The sequence below is a fragment of the Protopterus annectens genome, chromosome 8.part1 (genome assembly GCF_019279795.1).
Source record: "Protopterus annectens isolate FY-2018-M chromosome 8.part1, PAN1.0, whole genome shotgun sequence".
NCBI classification, from domain to species: Eukaryota; Metazoa; Chordata; order Ceratodontiformes; family Protopteridae; genus Protopterus; species Protopterus annectens.
This window is the reverse complement of record NC_056742.1, coordinates 372,415,624-372,437,511: the sequence shown is the minus strand read 5'-3', so window position 1 is coordinate 372,437,511 and position 21,888 is coordinate 372,415,624. Positions and strand designations below refer to the sequence as shown.

Genomic DNA, 21,888 nt, shown 5'->3' with positions numbered 1-21,888 from the left:
ACAAATATTTAGTGACCAGCCAAATTCCAAGGCTTTTTCCATTTGATCTTCTTAATGTGTTCCAAAATACTTGATGCCTCTTGAAAGTTCTGCACTCAAAGAATTCGACTAATACATATTATACTGACAATATCACAAAGGTTTTCCTTCAGATAATTTTTAGAATTCAAACTGGAAATCACAGCTTGCTAAGTTCTCATAATATTAACTATAACTTTATTGATACTTTCCTTCAAAACAATGCATATGGAAAAGGACTGACAAATACAACTTACACGTGAGGGTTTGTGCTCTGAGATCATGTTAAAAAATCAACATTATGGATAAAGTCAAAGGCATTATCTACAGCAGGGCCCTCAAAAGACTATGAATGCTATACAGGGAGTACAACAGTCAAATGGTAAACTCTCAAAAACAAAAAAGGTAGCAAGTACAGCTATGAATGCACTGTAGTAGCCTCCCAGACCTAGAATTAAGCTGGTTTGTGGGCTGCTTGAGGTTTTTGGGCTATGAGTTTGAGATCGGGTTCCGGCGTGTAGCTCGCAAGACATTTCCCTGTGAGCTACATCGCCGAAACCAAATGGCTGCAGCAGCACTTTACCGTAGTGCAATATGGCTGAAAAGCATAGCCGCGGCAGCTGTAAACTATGAACGGAAATATTTTACCTGGTGGCGATCCTTACAGACAGCTGTTCGGCTGTATTCAAGCAAAGACAGCCGTACTGGATGTGTAACACATTCCTTATTCTCATTCAAGGAATGCATTTATTTATTTATAAATGCATTCCTTGAATGAGAATAAGGAATGTGTTAACACATCCAGTACGGCTGTCTCTGCTTGAATACAGCCGAACAGCTGTCTGTAAGGATCGCCACCATGTAAAATATTTCCGTTCATAGTTTACAGCTGCAGCGGCTATGCTTTTCAGCCGTATTGCACTATGGTAAAGTGCTGCTGTAGCCATTTGGTTTCAGCGATGTAGCTCGCAGGGAAATGTCTTACGAGCTACACGCCGGAACCGGTTTGAGATCACTGGTCTACAGAGATATACAGATTATACATCAGTTGTCCACATGGTGTCACTACTGCTTCAATTTACCAACATTAACGTCTCACTACAATGGTAAATTCATACAACTAAAGAAAAAACAATTTCTATATTGATTAATACATCTCACTAGATGTCACATCAAGGAATGAACTAAAAAAGTATGTCAGTTATGCTGTCTGGTTAGACCATTCAACTAGTATCTCTTCTATCAATATTTTTATTTGTAAATTGTTACACTGCAGTATGAAATACTGTGGCAACATGCTTCCCATTTACAAAAACAGTGGATAACAGAACTGTTCAACCTACCACAGAAGCTAGGAAAAAATGGACACCCCCTGTAGCAAAACAGGACAAACAAAGTAGGGCAAACTTTAAAAAACCTCTGGTAGGAATCTATCCTCCCGAATCTGCAATGCAAACTACAAGTTACTCATCAGAAAACAAGGTAGGCTACAAAAGTTGTTCAGTTTTGGCTAAACTGCCAAAGTAGCACAATTTGACAATTAACCGGAATTTTTAATGATACAATTTAGAACATGAAAGTTGCTAAATCTGTGCATAAAGTAAACAAATCAAATCACTCACATTTCAAAAATCAATCAGCCCAGCTGTCTGCCATCATCGACTTGCCCATTCATCAAGCTATACTAAAGGTCACTAAAGAGAAAGCACAGGGTAAACTGAGTTCTGCTGCAATATACATGGTGCTTCTGGAAATATGATACGGAAGGGTACTGCGCTGCAGTTACAGAAATGAGTAGCACTTTCAAAGGATGGCAAAATACGAAAGTAGCCCTTCTCTTTTAACTGCTACTTCTTCACCTGATAAAATTTTCTATGCATTTGTCGTCACTTCACTTGTAAAAAATGCATTCTACTACAGACAACAAGCACGCCCAAGTTACTTCTCATAAAGACAGATGACCAAACAATGTAAATTTGTGACAAGCAGTCAGGGCCTTGAACACTTCATACAAATTTGCTATTACACACCCAAAATACTCTGAATGAGAATAGCTGCAGTGGTACTCAGTCCCAGGCAATCAACAGTTTTCAGTCTTAGAGCTAATTTGTAGTTTCTGTCTATTGGTAAGTTCCAAAGACTGCCAAGCTGCAGTACTTTTTATGTAAAATGATTACCTACTGCTTCTAAATATAGACATGTCAAACTTATACTGAATGAGGTTAATATAATGGCATTAAAAAAAACAGATGCAGTCATCAGCAAATAATTTGAGTTCCAGGACAGTAATATTTGTGATATAAGCATATGAATGGGGAATGTGCTCTAATGTTACAAGACAGTTTTAATTATCATCTTTTAACACTGTATAAACAAGATTTACCTCAAATGTAACTTCACTGAGTTCAAATAAAAACATGAAAAATAAACAATTAATCCTTCATTCTGACTGGCTAACATAACTTAATGCCCTGCCAAATATTTCACATTAAAAAATTAACTCCACAAACTATAGTTAAAACAGGACAGCGAAGCCAACCTAGTTAAGCGGGAATGACATCACAACAGACCCCTAGAGTTGCTTAGGGTTTTTTAATATGGTCACAGAGTCAATAAAATCTTGAACTAGCAAAACTGCATATAAGATGACAAAAAGTTTGCAAAAGAAGCCAAACCGTATGAATCAGGAAATTCACACACAGGTAAACACAGGATGACCTATTATAACAACAGCTGTAAAATACCAAACATGAATTAAGAGTAAAAACTTTCACCAAAGGAACTGATTAGTGCTTCACTGAATAGAGTCACTCCTAAACAACCAAATGCTTTGCAGAAAGAACTTGTCATGACAGAAGCGAAAACAGGTAGTAGCATGAAACCCACCATGGCAAAAAAGTACTGTTATCCAGAAAGGCCGAGACATTGACTGCAAGTATAGACAAGTTTGGACAAAATCATAAGTGGAGTGAAGGGTAGCTGGTCTGTATAGAAGCATCCAAAGCATTCCAACAGATAAGGCTGCAAATGGCAAGACAATGAGACAAATGAATTAGAAGCAGCATGGAACTGTACTACAAGATGTTTAGGATTAGGTCATCCCCAAACTAAACATATGACAGAACTCAAATACCATTCAGAATGACCCTAATTAAACTACAAAAGCCATGAAATGGATGACAACTGCTAATATATGTTGACTTCATTAAAGATATTACTGCAACAAGTTGATTACTCGGTACTAAATGTTTTCCACCAGTAAATTCAAGTAAAATGAACTCAACCGCACAGTTCCTCTGCAATACACCTTTTCATTTCCAGATTTGATAAGTTACTGCTGTACACTATACAAGCAGAATTCATTTTACTGCCCATGTATCACATCCTGCGAGATACTTTAAAAGAACTGGGGAATGTAAATGAACAAGTATTTCATCATTTCCACAGTCAAATGAATTATGTGCAGGAGAATAACTCATTTTTAAAGGCTATATGATTTCCTATCATTCAATCACAGAAAGCAATGGACTTGTATAAAAAAAATTCTCTTAAGTACAGAAATGCAATGCAACTGAAGACGTCACAAAAAGGAGAGTCTAAAAGATGGCTTATTCTATCTTTTGGCCCCTTTTTTTCTTCTTTTTTATGTAGACAGTTTGAACAGTAATAACCAAAATATGTACTAGCATTTCAATTAGTTACAGACAGACCAAAGAGTTAAATAAATGGACAGTCCCAATCCACTTCCTTTTCTTATGTTACTGTGGATAACAGAAGAAACCCTTTTCACTAACTCTGTAGTACCTACTTATGCCCACCAATCATGGAGTCAGCACATGCATCTTCTCTAAAGATGCCTTACTTACATGCTTCAGTACAGTAGACACTCTCCATAACTGCAAATATGTCCATTAGTGTTTCCTCAGCAACAAGAACTGAACATGGTCACTACAATAGTGTCTTCACAAATAAAGTTCTATGTTGCTTAGCTGAAGGGAAATTAAACTGCCTGTTAACTGAATTTGAATACAAACAATCCAGACCAATCCTTTCTGGCTAAATCTGCACTATCTACAACTTCAGTTAAGGTGTTGTAAGCGGTCAGTCCACTTAAAGGTCCATTTTGAAAAGCCTTAAGTTATTTTTCTTGGGGGGACATAGTGTGGGGAGGACTTGGAAGCTCTTGTCAGTAAGAGTTTGGTCCCTCCATGAGAAAATGTAAGCAGTGACCTGCAGAATAAAATAATAATTATAACAATAATTGTAATAATAAACACACAAAGACATGCTTTTCACCCTGACTGAAAGAGCAGGTTACTTCAGGGTGGAGAAAATACTGTTGGAAGTTATAAATATAAACTGGTACAGGAACACAGACTTCTGTGCGCTTCCTTTCATCATCCCAGTACCAGAGCCTTCTCTCCTTAACATCTCCAGTCTACAATGTGCTAGGAGAGAGGGCATTTTTCCTACATAACTTTTTTCTTTTTTTGAAAAAAATTATTTCCTCTTTTATAGATGGTTAACATCAGTGTCTATGGCACAAATTTCCCTGCTGAAGTCTAGTTGGGTGTAGGATGATGCTGGAGTGACCATCAGAAGCTGCAGGTGTACAAACAAGCATCGGTGTGGAGAAAGGCAGTTTGTGAGGCATGACTGACTGCTCCTTCCTCCTCAGAAGATCTTCCCTTTCTTTTTGTTTTTCTCCATTGTTCTAAAAAATAATAATAAAAAAAGTTATACATGTGTACTGTCAGATTACCAACTGTCCTTAGATGATGTTTAAAACAGAAGCAGCATCACAAGTTTTAAGCATATACATAATTTTTTAATTAAGTTCACTGCAGTTAAATACAATGCCTTTTGCGTAGTGCAGGCTTTACAGTAGACAATTATACAAACAAATTGGGACCCAGGTTAGTTTGGATAATCAAACTGTTCAGATAATCACACATATAAAATGGACCAAAAATGAGGCAAAAATCTGAACATTCTGAAAAAAGCTGTACAGATGACAGGTATGTTTAGTATTATTTCGTGGTTTCAATCCTGAACAATTTGCTAGAAAACTACATATTTTATGAAGAAGAGACCAAAAATATGAGGCAAAAATCTGGACATTCTACGGAAATCTGGAAATGAGAGGAATGCAAGAGGTGAAGAGGAGCAGTGTGTAATTCATTGCATTCCCTGATTAATTGTGCTGTTTATAGGAAGGAAAAGTAAAAATGTCAGATGATGGAATAGTGTCATTAAGAGTTCTTAAATGCAAAAATGTGTGGAAAAAATGAAGAAAAGAATATAATTCTAACAGTTTATGCCAGGTTAAGAGTCTTTCTTCGGCTTCTCTTCTGCTTTTCCAGTTGACAGACTGCAAGAGTTGGTGGGGTGTGTGTGTGTGTGTGTGTGTGTGTGTGTGTGTGTGTGTGTGTGTGTGTGTGTGTGTGTGTGTGTGTGTGTGTGTGTGTCTTTCAGGTTTGGGACATTGCTCTCTGTTTCTTCTCTAAAATCAGATACAATGCTAAAAATAATCAACAGCAAAGGTGAAGTAGTGCCAGTATTCACTTAAAAAGTTAACTGTATAGGAAAACTTGTATTTATAATTGTTTCCAATCTTTATGCTAATGCCTGGAATTATGTAATGACTTTTAAACCCCCACTATTTTCCCACCAAATCACACCTTTTTTTGAGGTCACAACATGTACTGGCATAATCAGGGATGTCCCTAAAAATCATGGACACTTGAGAGATATGATTGCACCTATCTGTATATGCCTTCTATTCTATTTGAATAGTTATGCTGAAGGAGTCAAATATTTCATAAGCATAACATAAGTGCATGGTGCATTTAATAATCGCCTTGGTAAAATATCTGATCTGTATAATATATCAGAAGTTGGACAAAGATGAAATGGTGCACTGATCCTGAACATATTCAGATAACCAGTTAAATTCAGGAATAAAAATGGGAGACAGTTGTGCAATGTCTGCTAAGTGGTCACAAGTGTTTCCCCATGTGCTGCCAAACTGCATTTTTTTTCAGGATACAGCATGTATAATTGGAACGCACAACCCATATGATAAACACATGGCTAATTAAGGTTGGTCTATTACGTACATACGACAGTGAGGTGGGTAACTACACTGGGCTTATTGAAATTTTGGGACTTGCACATTTACAGGAAAGTCAGTTTTAAGGTACGTATGTACAGTACTTTGGAAGGCTACATTCGGAAAATTGATGCTCTACTGTACTTCTAAACAGTCTGCACACCTGATTTCAGTTAGAAAGCTTGGGTCTCTACAGCCTAGGAAAGGAAACAACACTGATCGAACATTGATTTGACCTCCAGTAGTAAAAATGTTGTTGCAGAAACCAAGACAACACCTGGGATTCTGAAAATGTATTCTCCATAATATGCTTGTGAGAGATGTGCAACTTGAAATTAACTCATTTATTTAGATGGCAGAAGTACAAAACACCAAGAAACAGATGTGCATGTACACAAAATAAATGTACTTCTTCACAGAGAATAAATAAATGAGCCCTCATTGCACTGAGCACATTTAAGACAAGATCTTGCAAAAGATAATACCATAAATGCCTCATGATACAGTTAATAGACTCAAATTGTATCTCTTAACACCAATACAAATACTAGCATCAGAGGATCTATAAAAATCTGTCCACTCCATGCACATATTTCTTTCTAGCAGTAGTTGGAGCTGATTAAAAAACAAAAGGAAGCAAAATAAAAATTTCCATTTACTCTCAGGGTAACACAAAATCAACACATTCTGGGGGAGGAGGGAAACAAAACTACAGCATTTCACAGACAAAGTAAATACACATTCACAGTATCAAATGATCTACAAAGAGGTACTCTGTTGTGGGTAACTTGGGATTTCCTTCTCCGATGTCTGTAACTTGGCCAAAAAGTGTGTACCTTCTTGTCTCCAGATGGAGTTAAGATAGGGTTGCCACCTTTTCAAATGGCCAAAGTGGGACATTTTCGGGACACACATCAGATTTTACAGGCCGACACATACCCACGGTCAGTACAAAGGATAGAACTTTATTTTTTTTGCCTAAATAAAAGCTTATTCTTGTAGCAGTTTAGTTGCTTATTCTGTTTCTTGTAACATTTAGGTATTTTAGATACAGAAATAACTATTTTATGCAACTATTACATAAAATATGGAACATAATTATGTTCTACAATCTCAGGACATTTGCCATTTTTAATATTATTGGTCAGGACACAACTGCCCAAAGAGGGACTGTCCCTCGCAAAGTGGGACAGGTGATAACCCTAGGTTAAGAGACTCAAAAGCCAATTGGGTCCACAGCTTCTGTGCTACTCAGCTGACCCTCATCCACTAATTAAGCACAACCTGTTAAGACAAAAAAGGCCACACACACAAGAACCTAAGTAACATTATACCTGCTCAACTAACAGAAAAAAATATCTTTGTCAGAGATGAGACAGCCTACCTAGGCACCAAGGATGGTGGGATAGAGTGCATCAAAAATCAAGTGCACAAAACCTTTTAGTAGACAATAAATGCCATCTTAGTAGTTTATATACAAGGCAACCATCTTTACCACGTCTACTACGGCTGCAGCATGTACCTGCATTCTTGCAGCTGAACGTTTGTATGTGTATTCTAAGGGTGATCAGACTCTAATACACAGACACGATCTCTAAAAATACCATCGCTGACCTGATGCAACCTTGAAGGCATTACATTTTCAGATCAAGGTGGGAGTTGGGGCAGAGCCCTTATACCACGCGTGTGTGTGTGTTTGTATGTATGTATATATACGTCAAATGGGCACCATTTTTAAACACACCAACAGTGCTCGCGGACACCATCCCCAGTGGGAAAGTAAATCCATCTTGTCCGCCCTAACCAGCCTGCCCCCCCAAACCTTGGAACGGCATCCCACGCAAGCAATTTACTACCTGCAAGCGACCCAAAACAGACAACAATACTTTGTGTAGTGTGTTAACTGCAAGGAACAAGGTTAATAACTCTTCATCCATTTATAGTGCTCAATCTGTAGATTTTAACCTCAAATAATACCACTCGCAGGATCCACAGCACTGGCTTGAAACATGGCCCATAATCTCCAGTAGCTAAGGCATAGGGTACTACATAAAGTAAATATAAATAAAGCCAAGGTGCAGGATATCAGCCGTCCCTGCACCCTAACATACCTTACCTTTGGAAAACATCTGGAAAACCACAACAGATTGGCTCTACAACCTCTGCATCTGTGTGGGGACTATGTCACCGTAGATGCCCCAATCAGAGTGCTGATTCCCTAGCATATGCAGTTGGAAAGAGAGGTATTAACTTTGTCGGCATTTGGCTCCATTTTTAAACACACCAACAGTGCTCGCGGACACCATCCCCAGTGGTAAGATCACCCCGCTATGCGTCTTTTGTAAGATCTATCAATATATCTACAGGTAGAATGTTATATCTATAGGTAGAATGATTTATCCATGATATAGAGCTATCAGATGTTATAACTGCTGTTTTAATTGGTTAATAGTAGCTGCCCTTTGCATATTTTGACAAGGACTGTAATATTAAACTGGTGATGTACTAGCATACCAATTCAGTATTGCGTTGCAAGAAGGCCCGGTTGTCTACAACAGCCTGTAGTGATTTCCTAAAGTAATAAGGGATGTAGCGCTTACAATTCTGGGTGTTTTAGATTGTACTCTGCCTCAAATGTATAGCTAAATGGTAGCGTAAAAGGTAGATGTAAGCGTACAGTTAAACACTAGTGGATAAGAAAAAGTAGCTGTAACACACTAGCTACATATGCTAGAGAGGAATTTAAGCCTGTAGCTCCATTTCTCGAAGAAATAAGGAGGCTTAAAATATATTTTCATTAATCTGGTCACCGACAAAACAGTACAGCTAAATGCTAGTTGAAGAGATAGCAGCGGATACAAAGTACATACATCTTTTTATATAGAGTGCACCCAAGCTTGTAACTTTATTATCCATGTAAGCAAGGCTGCAAGGTACAATGTGTAGCTAAAACGCTAGTGGATGAGATAGCAGCGGTTACAAAATATATACATTTATCAGTGTGCACCCAAACTTGTAACTACAGTATCCATGTAATCAAGGGTGCACAGTTAAATGCTAGAAAATTGTATAAGAAACACCATCATTAAGGTTAAAAGGCTAGACATTTGTACATGTTTGAGCCACTGTCAAGGTGTATCTACTGACTTGCAGTGCATTGTTGGTGCTCGCAAAGGCTTCAAAACACACACTTTGCTCTAAATGTGTTGGATTAGCTGCATGGAAAGGGACTGCCAAAACTAGGAGCTTTGCATAGTCCTACTGTAAATGGAGATGGTGTGTTATACCTAGACCTATTTGTATATGCTCATCTACTTTTTATAGAGCACCAAGTCTGTTAATCATTATTTGGATTGTTCCACTACAAAGGGCCTGATCTTACTCCACCCACAGTTAATATTTAAAATATTTTAAACAAACGCGATGTATTCATGCTGCTATGACATGTAACTGGAAACTGGCTTACAATGTATTAAGAACTGGGTAATGCATTTATATTGTTTAACAGCTACAGCAATTGTTGAAGTAACCTAAACCTACATTCTGTTTTTCCTTACCCTAATCTTTCTCTCCTCTCCTTTTCCTTTCTAGGGAAAGTAAATCTATCTTGTCCGCCCTAACCAGCCTGCCCCCACCAAACCTTGGAACGGCATCCCACGCAAACAATTTACTACCTGCAAACGGCCAAAACACACAATACTTTGTGTAGTGTGTTAACTGCAAGGAACAAGGTTAATAACTCTTCATCCATTTATAGTGTTCAATCTGTAGATTTTAACCCTGAATAATACCGCCCAGAGGGTCCGCAGCACTGACTTGAAACATGTCCCATAATCTCCAGTAGCTAAGGCATAGGGTAATGCATAAAGTAAATATAAATAAAGCCAAGGTGCAGTATATCAGCCGACCCTGCACCCTAGCATACCTTACCATTGGAAAATATCTGGAAAACCACAACAGATTGGCTCTACAGCCTCTGCATCTGTGTGGGGCCTCATTCCGCTCCCCTACCCTACCCCCATTTCCCACACACCCACTATCTCTACATTTATTCTAACCCCAAATCACCTGACCATCACATACAACCAATCACATGTGACCATCCTAAATTTTGCCCCTATTTACCTCCAACCCAATAAACACTAATCTAGTCAAATCTAATATGACAAAACATACTCTACTTTCTTTCATCCCTCCTAACCCTCATCCCTCCTACTAACCCTCACAATCCTAACATACACCACATTCCCACACTCAAACTTACCCCTACCACACAATAACTATCAAACTACACATACCTCCACACCCAGAAAAACTCAAACAAATTTCCCTACATCTCCCTCTCTATTTAATCATAACAAAACAGAATATTTACACAATTACCTTCCACCACCTAACACTAGAAAAACATAATGTAAACTATACATAGATATATTACATACAATCAGACGTTCTGTATTATTAAAAAACATATCCTTACATCTGGAGATATTCACTCAAATCCTGGCCCAAGCAACCTTATACCCAACATACATACAAAATCCTGACCCAGTCATCATAAACCTAAATGCTGGCAGTATATTAAACTGCCTCAATTTCACACATTCCTAACACACTACTCCCCTGACATTCTAACCATAACTGAGACATGGTTAAAACCCAGCACACAAAATGAGGATATACTGCCTCCAGGATATAATATCATGAGGCTTGACAGAACAGGAAAAAAAGGGGGAGGTGTAGCAATTGTCTACAAAAATACACTTCTTATGCAACCCCTACCGGCTTCTCCTCTTAAATTTAATACCACTGAAATCAAAGGCTCCCTGCTACAAATAAACAAGAAAAAGAGCATCAATATTCTCTGTGCATATATACCATCAGGGAATAGCGCAACAACAATTGAGGAGATGCTGCAATGGATAAAAGGCACCATCACAAAAGAAACTACTCTTCTGGGAGACCTGAATACTGATTGGCTAGCCTGCAACTCCAAAAACCCCAACTACATAAACCTATACGGGTTATCCCAACTTATTTCAGAACCTACTAGAATTGATAAGAGATCTCAAAAAGAATCTATACTAGATTGGACCCTAGTGAAATACCCAGAAAAAAAAATATCAAACTGGCTGCCTGCCAGACAGCCTTAGTGACCATCTACCAACATTCCTCCTAAGAAAACGTACTAAAATACAGTTGTGTACCTACCATAAATGTAGATGTTCGAGTGTATTCACTGTTGCAGTCAATACTCTTGGGTTATCCTGCTGGCAGGCTACCCGCAGTCGGCCAGAATTCCAAAGTCTAGGTCCGGCGTCGGTTGCTGTCACCTCTTCCCTGACATCAGGGCACCAGGGGTATAAAAGATGCAGCCAATGCCATTTTCTTCAGTTTTTCTTGCCCCAGATGTCAGGTGCCCCAAATAGGTAGGCTGAAAAATATACCAATAAGAAATGCAAGCACAAAAATAACATTTCCTTCATCTACAAGCAAATGCACCAAAAAGGTTGTATAGGATAGAGAAGTGCAGATAAGTCCCAGCAAAGAGAAGGGGGATGATGGGTGGGTAACCTGGACTGCAACAGTGAATACACTCGAACATCTACATTTATGGTAGGTACACAACTGTACTATGTTCATTGTGTTTCACTGTTGCAGTCATTACTCTTGGGTAGAATCCCAAAGCTGAGGATGGGTGGCTGGGCTAAATAGGATTAGGAGAGGCTATGAGGCCCTGCAGAACCGCAGTGGCGAAGCCTGCTCTGGATTTAGAGTAGAGAGGCAAGTGGTAGTGCTTTTTAAAGGTGTGCATTGAACTCAAGTTGCAGACTCCAAGATTTCTTTGGCTGATACTCCTCTGAGGAAGGCTGCTGAAGTGGCTGCTGCTCTGGTGGAATGAGGCCTAATGCCCTTAGGCACTGATTTGCCATGCTGAAAATAGCACAAACGGATGCAATGGCCTATCCATTTAGAAATAGTCTGTTTTGAGATAGCCTTTCCTTGTGATCCTGCAGCATATGACACTAAAAGTTGCTCAGTCTTTCTGAAAGCTTTAGTTCTGTCCAAGTAGAAGCGTAACTGCCTGTGTATGTCCAAAGAATGCAGAATTTTCTCACCCTTGTTCTGTGGATTTGTGTAAAAGGTAGGCAAGTGAATGGTTTGGTTGAGGGCCACACTGGACACCACCTTAGGCATAAATGTAGGGTTTGTCCTCAAAGAAACCCTGTCTTGATGAAAAATGATGAAAGGTTCCACAGCCATGAGTGCTTGTAACTCCGAGACTCGCCTTGCAGAGGTTATGGCTAGGAGCAGAACTGTTTTCCAGGATAAGAATTTTATATCTGCTGTTGATGCTGGCTCGAAAGGAAGCAGTGTGAGTTTTTCCAAAACATAATTGAGGTCCCCAGGCCGGAATTGGTGCTCTCCTTGGAGGCCTAATGTTTTTGGCCCCTCTGAGGTACTGCCTTATTAAAGGATGAGAAAAGATAGGTGGGTTCCGTATTGTAATGTGCAAAAATGGCAGAGGCATGAATCTTAATTGATGAGAAAGAAAGGCCTTTGTTCAGCATCTCAGTTAGGTATTGTAAAATTTGAGGAATATTTGGTACAGACGTGTCAATGTCTTGTTCCTGGTTCCAAGCACAGAATCTCTTCCATTTTTCGGCATGAGATTTTCTGCTACTGGGCCTCCTGGCCTCCAAGACAACATCTGTAACAGCTTTTGAAAGAGGAGTGTTCTGAATGGCTACATTATCCACCATGCTGCCAGATTTAAGGTCCTGAGTTGGCTGTGCAGGATCTGATCGTTTTGTTGGGTCAGCAAGTGAGAAGTTTGAGGCAATATCCATGTTGGACCTTGAGACAAGCTCTTTAGGATTGGGTACCAGTGCTGGCGTGGCCAGTCTGGTGCAATCAGAATCATTTTTGGCTTCTCTTGTCTGACCTTTAGGAGTACTCTGGGAAGAAGAGGCAGTGGGGGAAAGCATATACTGTTAGATTTTTCCAACTGAATGATAGGGCGTCCACTTTTCATGCTTGCTTGTGGTAAATCCTTGTGCAAAATCTCTGCAATTCACAGTTGTGAGGGGAGGCAAACAGATCTATGTCTGGGCATCCCCATTTCCTTATCATCCTGAAGACTTGTGGATCCAGTTTCCATTCGTGGGGATCCATGAGGTTTCTGCTTAGTTCGTCTGCCAGAGTATTTGTTTTTCCTGGCAGGAATTGTGCTTGCAGGTGAACGTGAAAAGCCAATGCTGTGTCCCATAAGGTCATTGCTTGTCTGCAGAGGGGGTAGGAATGTGTACCTCCCTGCTTGTTTATGTACCACATGACCGTAGTGTTGTCTGTCTTTAACAGTAACTGTCCTGGATGAAGCAGGTCCTTGAAAGCTGTCAGGGCATTTTGAACAGCTAGCATCTCTTTTTGATTGATGTGAAGATGCATCTGGTTTGCAGGCCATGTTCCCTGAATACATTTTCCTGCCATATGGGCCCCCCAGGCATAATCTGATGCATCCATTGTCAGTGTCTGTCTGGCTGTGGGTAAACTGAATGGCAGACCCTTGTTGTGGTGACAGGCTTCTGCCCACCATTGAAACTCCTGTTGTAGGCAGGGAATGAGTGCAATTACTGTCTCCAGGCTGTGTCAATGCTGAGTCCAAACACTTTTCAGATACCACTGTAGTTTCCTCATATGCAGTCTGGCATATGCAATTAGTAGAATGCAGGATGCCATGAAACCCAAGGCCTGCAGGATTTTCCTTGCAGACAGGTGGGTTTTTGTTGCCAATTTCTTGAAGTAAGTAGTCAGTTGTTTTTTGCTTGTCTGGCGTGAGATAAGCCATCTGGGCAGTTTATTTTAGCTTGCACCCAGGAATATTATCTCTTGAGAGGGCACTAGTTTTGATTTATTTTCGTTTACTGTGTACCCTAGGCCAATTAGTAATCTTTTTACAAACGCCAGATGCTTTAGAAGAGTGTCTTTGTTCTCTGCTTGAATTAGGCAGTCGTCCAAGTAGGGATATATTTGAATTCCTTTTTGTCTGCAAAACGCAATTACTGGTGCCAGGCATTTTGCAAAGACCCTGGGCACAGTAGATAAGCCAAAGGGCAGTGCAGAGAATTGGTAATGCACTGAGCCAGCTATGAATCTGCGGTATCTTCTGCAAGACTGTCTGACTGGGACATGCAGGTATGCCTCTTTTAGGTTCAAAGTTATGGGCCAAGCTCTCTTGCCCAGCATGGGCAGTAGCTGCTGAAGAGTCAACATCTTGAATTTTGGAACTTCCAGAAACGTATTTAGTATAGATAGGTCCAGAATTGGTCTCCAGGTTTTGTCCTTCCTAGGTACTAGGAAAAGTCTGGAGTAAAATCCTTGCCCCTGCTCTTATGGAATTTGCTGAATGGCCCTCATATCCATGAGGGTTGTAATTTGTTTTTGTGCCTCTGCCCATTGATTGTGTGGCAGGTCTGGCATGCCCTTTGACCTTGGTAGAGTGTGAAAATGGAACCTGTAGCCTTAGGACATTATGTTCAAGACCCAGTTGTCTTGGATAACGATTTTCCAATTTGATGAAAAAAGTGCTAGTTTTCCCCCTAAGGGGGCTGTGAAAAGAAAACTGTTTGGAACTGGTAGAGGAAAGTCATTGGGACTGTTTCCTGTAAGGCTGTGATTTGTCTTCTCCGCTTTTGGAGTTAGGAGCACCCCATTGTTTAGGCCTGTATGAGCCTTGGGGCTGAGATCTGCCTCTTTGTGGTCTGTCAGACTGGAAAGGACCAATTTTTTGAAGGCCAGTTCCTGCTAAACCTGGGTGGCTGTACCTGTAAGAAATCCTTGACTGTCTGTATGGATTTTGCTTTATCCTCCATTTTTTTCAACACCTCTTCTGCTTTAGTACCAAACAAAGTATCATGCTGTAATGGTGCATCTAATAATTTTGCTTTAACATGATCAGGCAGATTTTGTTCCTTTAACCAAGAATGCCTTCTAATAACAGAACCTGTAACAGCGGCCCTGCAAGAGGCCTCCAGTGAATCATAGCCACATTGCAAAGTATGCTTTCCCACTTGTTCAGTTGCATGCAATATATCCTGCAATTCCTTGTTCTCTGAACATTCAGTATTTATCAACATTTTCTGTTTAAGTAGTGACATTAAATATTGCTGATATTTAAGCATATGAAATTGACAATTTAAAGTCCTTACAGCCAGGGTGGCAGAAGTGTAAACTTTTTCCCCCATCTGTCTAGAGCCCTAGAATCCCTATCAGAGGGGACAGGGTTTTTTGCAGTGGAAGCTTTAACCCCCTTGGGACCATGAGATATAGTTTCTGGGTCAGCAGCGGGGTTTTTATATAGGAATTTATGAGAATCCAGGACCCTGTAGTATCTGTCTGGCTTAGCAGGTGCAAGGGGTAAAGAGTCAGGGGACAGGCCGGACTCTGAAAATACATCATCTACAATGTCTAGAACAGGTGGAATAACCAGGGGTCTGTGCTGAGGAAGAAGCAGGAAGTCTCTGAGCCTTTTCTTAGATTCAGAATAATCTTGGCTCTCCCAGTGGAAATGCTCCCTCATAGCATGCAGTGTTTCCCCAAAAGAATAGTCCTCAGGAGGAGAGGCTGAAGGAATGGATTCTTCAGCATCAGAATCCTCATAGGGAAGCATGGAGTAATCCTGTTCAGAAGAGGAATCAGAGGAAATAGAAACCTGATCAGAAGAATCATACTGTCTCTTGCCTAGGCTTAGGCATCCGAGTGACGCCTCCAGGTGCATCTGCAGTTACCCCCTACTGCTCCTCTAGGCGTCAAATATTACTTGTTCATATTTGCATTAACAATTCCAAAACCACGCTACATACAAGGTAGAAGAATATTTTATCTTGAAGCATACATGATGGCAAACACAATTGTACTGATATTTGACCTCTGTCAATGAGTATTTATTAGAATTGTAAGGTGATAACTTTATTTTTAAAGGCTTAGGCCACACCCACTAGGGGTTAAAGGTACACACTCAAAAGACTTGTACTGGAGGGAATGAGGCAGGATGGGGATGGGAGCCCCTGATAAAGGTAATTAGGTCTTCGGCCATTTTGAGCATCTGTTTTTTAGGCATGGAAGTCTGAATAGGAGAATGCTGTACTTGTTTCTATGTCTTTAGAGCTGCTTTAGTCTTTGAAGCTGAAGATGGCTTAACATATAGTTGTGTAGGTCTGAAGACACCCTCAGAAGCCGATGCCTGCTCAGCGGCTCCGGACTCATCTGAAGGATTGATTTCCGTGTGTCCAATACTTTGAGTTTCCAGAGGCCCAGTCGGCTCCACGTGGGAGTCGGTAGCAGTCTGTGGCTCTAAGGTAGCAGGCGCCAGGGGCTGCGAAAGCACCTCACTGAGAACCGGCAAACCGGCCTAGAAGAGGCTTTGTCGTCGGTTTTGGACCTCGGATACCTATCCTTGTCCTTGCGTTTTTTGTAAACTCCGGTTGTCGGCTGTTCCACCGGCATTATATAATTAAATCTTCGGCCAAAGTAATGAAATGCAAAATCGAACCGACGCTTGATAGTGCGTTGGTTAAATCTAGCACAAAACTGACAGCTAGCAACGTTGTGATCAGGGCCTAGGCAAGGAATACAGTAAGAGTGAAAATCCTTATGAGGTATTTGCTTCCCACAAGAAATACAATTGCTAACTTTTTCTGACATCGGTCTGGAGCAAGAAAAAAGTTTCCCCAACAGGGTACTTAGCTTTAATAAAGACTTCGGTTCTGAAATTCAGATTTGAAACTCTCAGGAGTTGACCGACTAGCACTTGTGAACTGCTTTTGCTTCGGGCACCGCGCGGCAAGAAAGACTGAAGAAAATGGCGTTGGCTGTATCTTTTATACCCCTGGCACACTGACGTCAGGGAAGAGGAGACAGCCACCGACGCTGGACCTAGACTTTGGAATTCTGGCCGACTGCAGGTAGCCTGCCAGCAGGATAACCCAAGAATAATGACTGCAACAGTGAAACACGAACATCTTACCCAAACCGACAATCCTTAGACAAGTCAGGAATACTCGCAAAGTAAACTCGGCCGAACTCAACTTATTTCAAAACTGCAACTGGGATCCACTATGTTCCCTCGACTTGGACTAAGAGATAGATTATTTTAATACTACATTCACTAATATCCTAAACCAAATACCCCCCCATACGAACAATTAGGACTAAGCTTCACTCAGCTCCATGGCTTGCCAAGTCCACTAGAACCCTACTAAAATCCAGAGACAATGCCTGGAAAATTTGGAAGACAGACAACACAATTCTTTCCAAACAAAATATCAAAATCTTAGGAACCAGGTCAAACAACAAACCAAAACTGATAAACAGAACTACTAACCAAACATCCAAAATAAACATGCTAATAACCCTCAAAAATTCTGGCATGCAATTAACTCCCTCCTAAAACCAGGAAAAACCACCACACCTACTCCCACCTCAACCTCCACAAATTCAGATAGTGAGATAGCCTCCAAATTCAACCAACACTTTACTGAATCTATCATCTCTCTATCTACTCAACTATCCAAAAATAACTACACTCCCATGCCAACAACCCCCAAACACTCTTCTCCCCTCACTTTCTCCACGGTCCAAACCTCTACAATAAAGAAATACCTCCTAAAACTGAAACCCACTACTCTTGCAGCAGATGGCTTACCAGCACATTTCCTAAAAATGGCTGCAAACTCAATATGCTACCCAGTCTCAATCCTTACTAACCGATCTATACATGAATCATACATCCCTCGCCTTTGGAAAATATCTTACATTATTCCCCTTCATAACGGCGGAACCTCATATGATTTCTCGAACTACCGCCCCATAGCCATCCTATCTCCCCTATCAAAGGTACTAGAAAAATGCATACACTCCCAAGTTATGCATTTCCTAACCACAAACAATCTCTTCTCCCCTACACAACACTGTTTCCGCTCACACCGCTCACACCACAGCACAACCACAGCCCTTCTCTCCTTCACACACTTAGTGAACCAGCATAGGAACAAAGTACAGTTGTGCAACTACCATAAATGTAGATGTTAAGAGTGCATTCACTGTTGTAGTCATTACACTTGGGTTATCCTGCTGGCAGGTGACCCGCAGTCAGCCCGAGTTCCAAAGTCTTGGTCCGGCGTCGGTTGCTGTCGCTTCTTCCCTGACATCAGTGCAGTGCGCCAGGGGTATAAAAGTTGCAACAGACGCCATTGTCTTCAGTTTTTCTTGCCCCAGATGTCAGGTGCCCCAGATATGAAGGCTGAATAGATAAAAATATGCCAAAAAAAACATGCATATATTACTATAAACATTTCCTTCATCTACAAGCAAATACACCACATAGGTTGTATAGAGTTGAGAAGTACAGAAAAGTCCCAGCAAAGAAAAGGGGGATGGTGGGTGGGTAACCTGGACTGCAACAGTGAATACACTCGAACATCTACATTTATGGTAGGTACACAACTGCACTATGTTCATCGTGTTTCACTGTTGCAGTCATTACACTTTGGTAGAATCACAAAGCTGAGGTTGGGTGGCTGGGTCTAAACTGGATTTGGCGAGGCTAACAAGCCCTGCAGAACTGCAGTGGCAAAGCCTGCTCTGGATTTGGAATAGAGAGGCAAGTGGTAGTGCTTGGTGAAAGTGTGCACTGAGCTCCAGGTTGCAGCTTCTAATATGTCTTTGGTTGGTACCCCTCTGAGGAAAGCTGCTGAAGTGGCTGCTGCTCTGGTAGAATGAGGCCTAATGCCATTAGGCACAGATTTGCCATGTTGTGCATAACAGAAGCGGATGCTGTATCCTATCCATTTGGAGATTGCTTTGTAATAGGCTTTCCTTGTGATCCTGCAGCATATGCTACAAACAGTTGCTCAGTTTTTCTGAAAGCTTTTGTTTTATCCAAGTAGAATTGTAGCTGCCTGTGCATATCCAAAGTGTGCAGAAGTCTTTCCCCTTTATTCTGGGAATTTGGGTAAAAAGTAGGCAAATGAATGGTTTGGTTTAAGGCCACATTGGAGACCACTTTTGGCATGAATGTAGGGCTTTGTCCTAAGCGAAACCCTGTCCTGAAGAAAAATGAGGAAAGGTTCACAGCCATCAATGCCTGTAACTCTGAGACTCTTCTTGCTGAAGTTATTGCTAGGAGCAGAGCAGTTTTCCATGACAAGAATTTTAGATCAGCTGTGCTGGCTGGTTCAAAAGGAGGCGGTGTTAGTGTTTCTAAAACAAAATTGAGGTTCCAAGTAGGTACTGGTGCTCTCCTTGGGGGCCTTATATTTTCTGCCCCTCTGAGGTACTGTCATAGTAGAGGATGTGAAAAAATAGGAGGATCCGTATTGTAATGAGCTGAAATGGCAGAGGCATGGATTTTAACAGATGAAAAAGATAGGCCTTTGTCCAACATCTCAGTTAGGTATTGCAAAATCTGAGGTATATTAGGGACAAGTGGTTCAAGTCCTTGTGCCTGGTTCCAAACACAGAATCTCTTCCATTTTTCTGCATAAGATTTCCTAGTGCTGGGCCTCCTGGCTTCCAAAATAACACCCATAACGGCTTTAGAGAGAGGTGCAGTCTGAGTGGCTACATTACCTGACATGCTGCTAGGTTTAAGGTTCTGAGTTGGCTGTGCAGAACCTAATTGTTTTGTTGTGTCAGAAGATGAGGGATTTGAGGTAGAGGCCAAGGTGGGCCTTGGGACAAACTCTTTAGGATTGGGTACCAGTGCTGGCGTGGCCAGTCTGGTGCAATCAGGATCATTTTTGGCCTTTGTTGTCTTTTAGTAGCACCTTGCTGAGAAGAGGCATCGGAGGGAAGGCACAGACTGAGAGTGATAAGTTCTTGTGCAAAATTTCTGTATTTGGCAATTGTGAGGGGAGGCAAAAAGATCTATGTCTGGGCGTCCCCATTTCCTTGTTATCATGCTGAACATTTGTGGATTTAGCTTCCATTCGTGAGGATCCATGAGATTTCTGCTTAGTTCGTCTGCCAGTGTATTTTTTGTTCTTGGCAGGAATTGTGCTTGCAGATGTACTTGGTAGGTCAGTGCTGTGTTCCACAAAGTCATGGCTTGTCTGCATAGGGGGTAGGAATGTGCCCCCCCTTGCTTGTTTATGTACCACATAACTGTGGTTTTGTCCGTCTTTACTAATAGTTGTCCTGGATGTATTAGGTCCTTGAAGGCTGTCAGGGCATTCTGTACAGCTAGCATCTCTTTTTGATTGATGTGAAGATTCATTTGTTTCTTGGGCCATGGGCCCTGAATGCATTTTCCTGCCATATATGCTCCCCAGGCATAATCCGATGCATCCATTGTTATTGTCTGCCTGGCTGTAGGTAAGGTGAAAGGCTGTCCCTTGTTGTGGTGACAGGCTTGGGACCACCATCAAAACTCCTGCTGTAGGCAGGGAATCAAGGCTGTGACAATGCTGAGTCCAAACTCTTTTTAGATATCATTGTAGTTTCCTCATATGCAGTTTTGCATATGGAATTAGTAGAATGCAGGATGCCATGAAGCCCAGGGCCTGCAGAACTTTTCTTGCAGGGAGCTGGGTCTTTGTTGCCATCAATTGAAAGAAATGAGTCAGTCGCCTTTGTTTGTATCTGCTATATTCCTTGACCTCTCAAAAGGCATTTGACATGGTTTCCAACACCATACTAATAGACACTCTAACCTCTTTAGCCTTCACCCCAAACACCGTTAATTGGTTCAAAAATTACCTTTCTGAGTGCCAACAAGCTGTGCAGTGGCAAGGAGTCTTATCACCCCTACTCCCATCCACAATTGGTGTTCCCCAAGGCTCTATATTGGGCCCACTACTCTTTTCTATCTTTACTAACAACCTATACACCACTGCCCTGCCGGCCAACCTAATCCAGTACGCAGATGATGCCACCCTAATCTGCTCAGCCTCATCACTCCCCATCCTTCAGCAGCTCACCCAGGAGTCTCTTACCTCAGTAGAAAACTGGATCTCTAATATTCAACTCATCTTAAATCCTAACACAACAAAACTACTTTTATTCTCCCCAAACAAATCTAAAACATCACCAATACCTTTCTCTATCTCTTCCAATAATGGTTCGGTCATCTCACCCTCTGTCCACACCAAGCTCCTTGGTGTGGAAATTGACAATAACCTCCACTTTGACATCCACACTTCTCAAACTATAAAAAAGATGCACAAAAAATGGGCTCCCTATATAGGCAAAGAAACTTTCCAACAGACCATGCTAAAATCACCCTAGCTCAAACTCACCTTCTATCTACACTACTCTATGCAGCCCCAATTCTCATGTCAGGATACCCGAGCTGGTCAAACTCGAGTCTTGCTATAACAAAATTGCCAAGTTCGCTACAAACTCCCCTTTCAGAACTCACCACTGCCTACCACTTAGTGAACTCCAGTGGCTTGAACTCCCACACCTACTACTCTATCTCCAACTTGTCATAGCCTACAACACCCTAAAACAACCTGACAAAACTCCCGCACTGAAGCAACTGCTGACCAACTACACCTCAAATCGCCCACTCTGCTCCGCCAATAAACCATTTCTCACTGTTACCACTGCTAACAACACAGCCGGCAAAGCCTTATTCTCACACACTATAGCTAAAATTTGGAATAATCTCCCCCTCATGCATAACTGCTGCAGGTAACTCTAACCAATTCAAAAACACCCTTAAGGCCCATCTCGTACACTCCTGGCTTTGTCCATGT

At 41.1% G+C, this 21,888-nt stretch overlaps 1 protein-coding gene across 1 annotated transcript in view; it reads right to left on the bottom strand.

The window, feature by feature from the left end:
* Positions 1-3,625: 3,625 nt before the first annotated feature.
* The window catches only part of SEPTIN7 (septin 7), a gene marked incomplete in the record, with an annotated part of 1,430,755 nt that continues 1,412,492 nt past the window's right edge, over positions 3,626-21,888 (bottom strand). Inside the window, 1 exon segment of the mRNA XM_044081947.1 lies at positions 3,626-4,732. Coding sequence (XP_043937882.1) covers positions 4,693-4,732 — 40 coding nt within the window.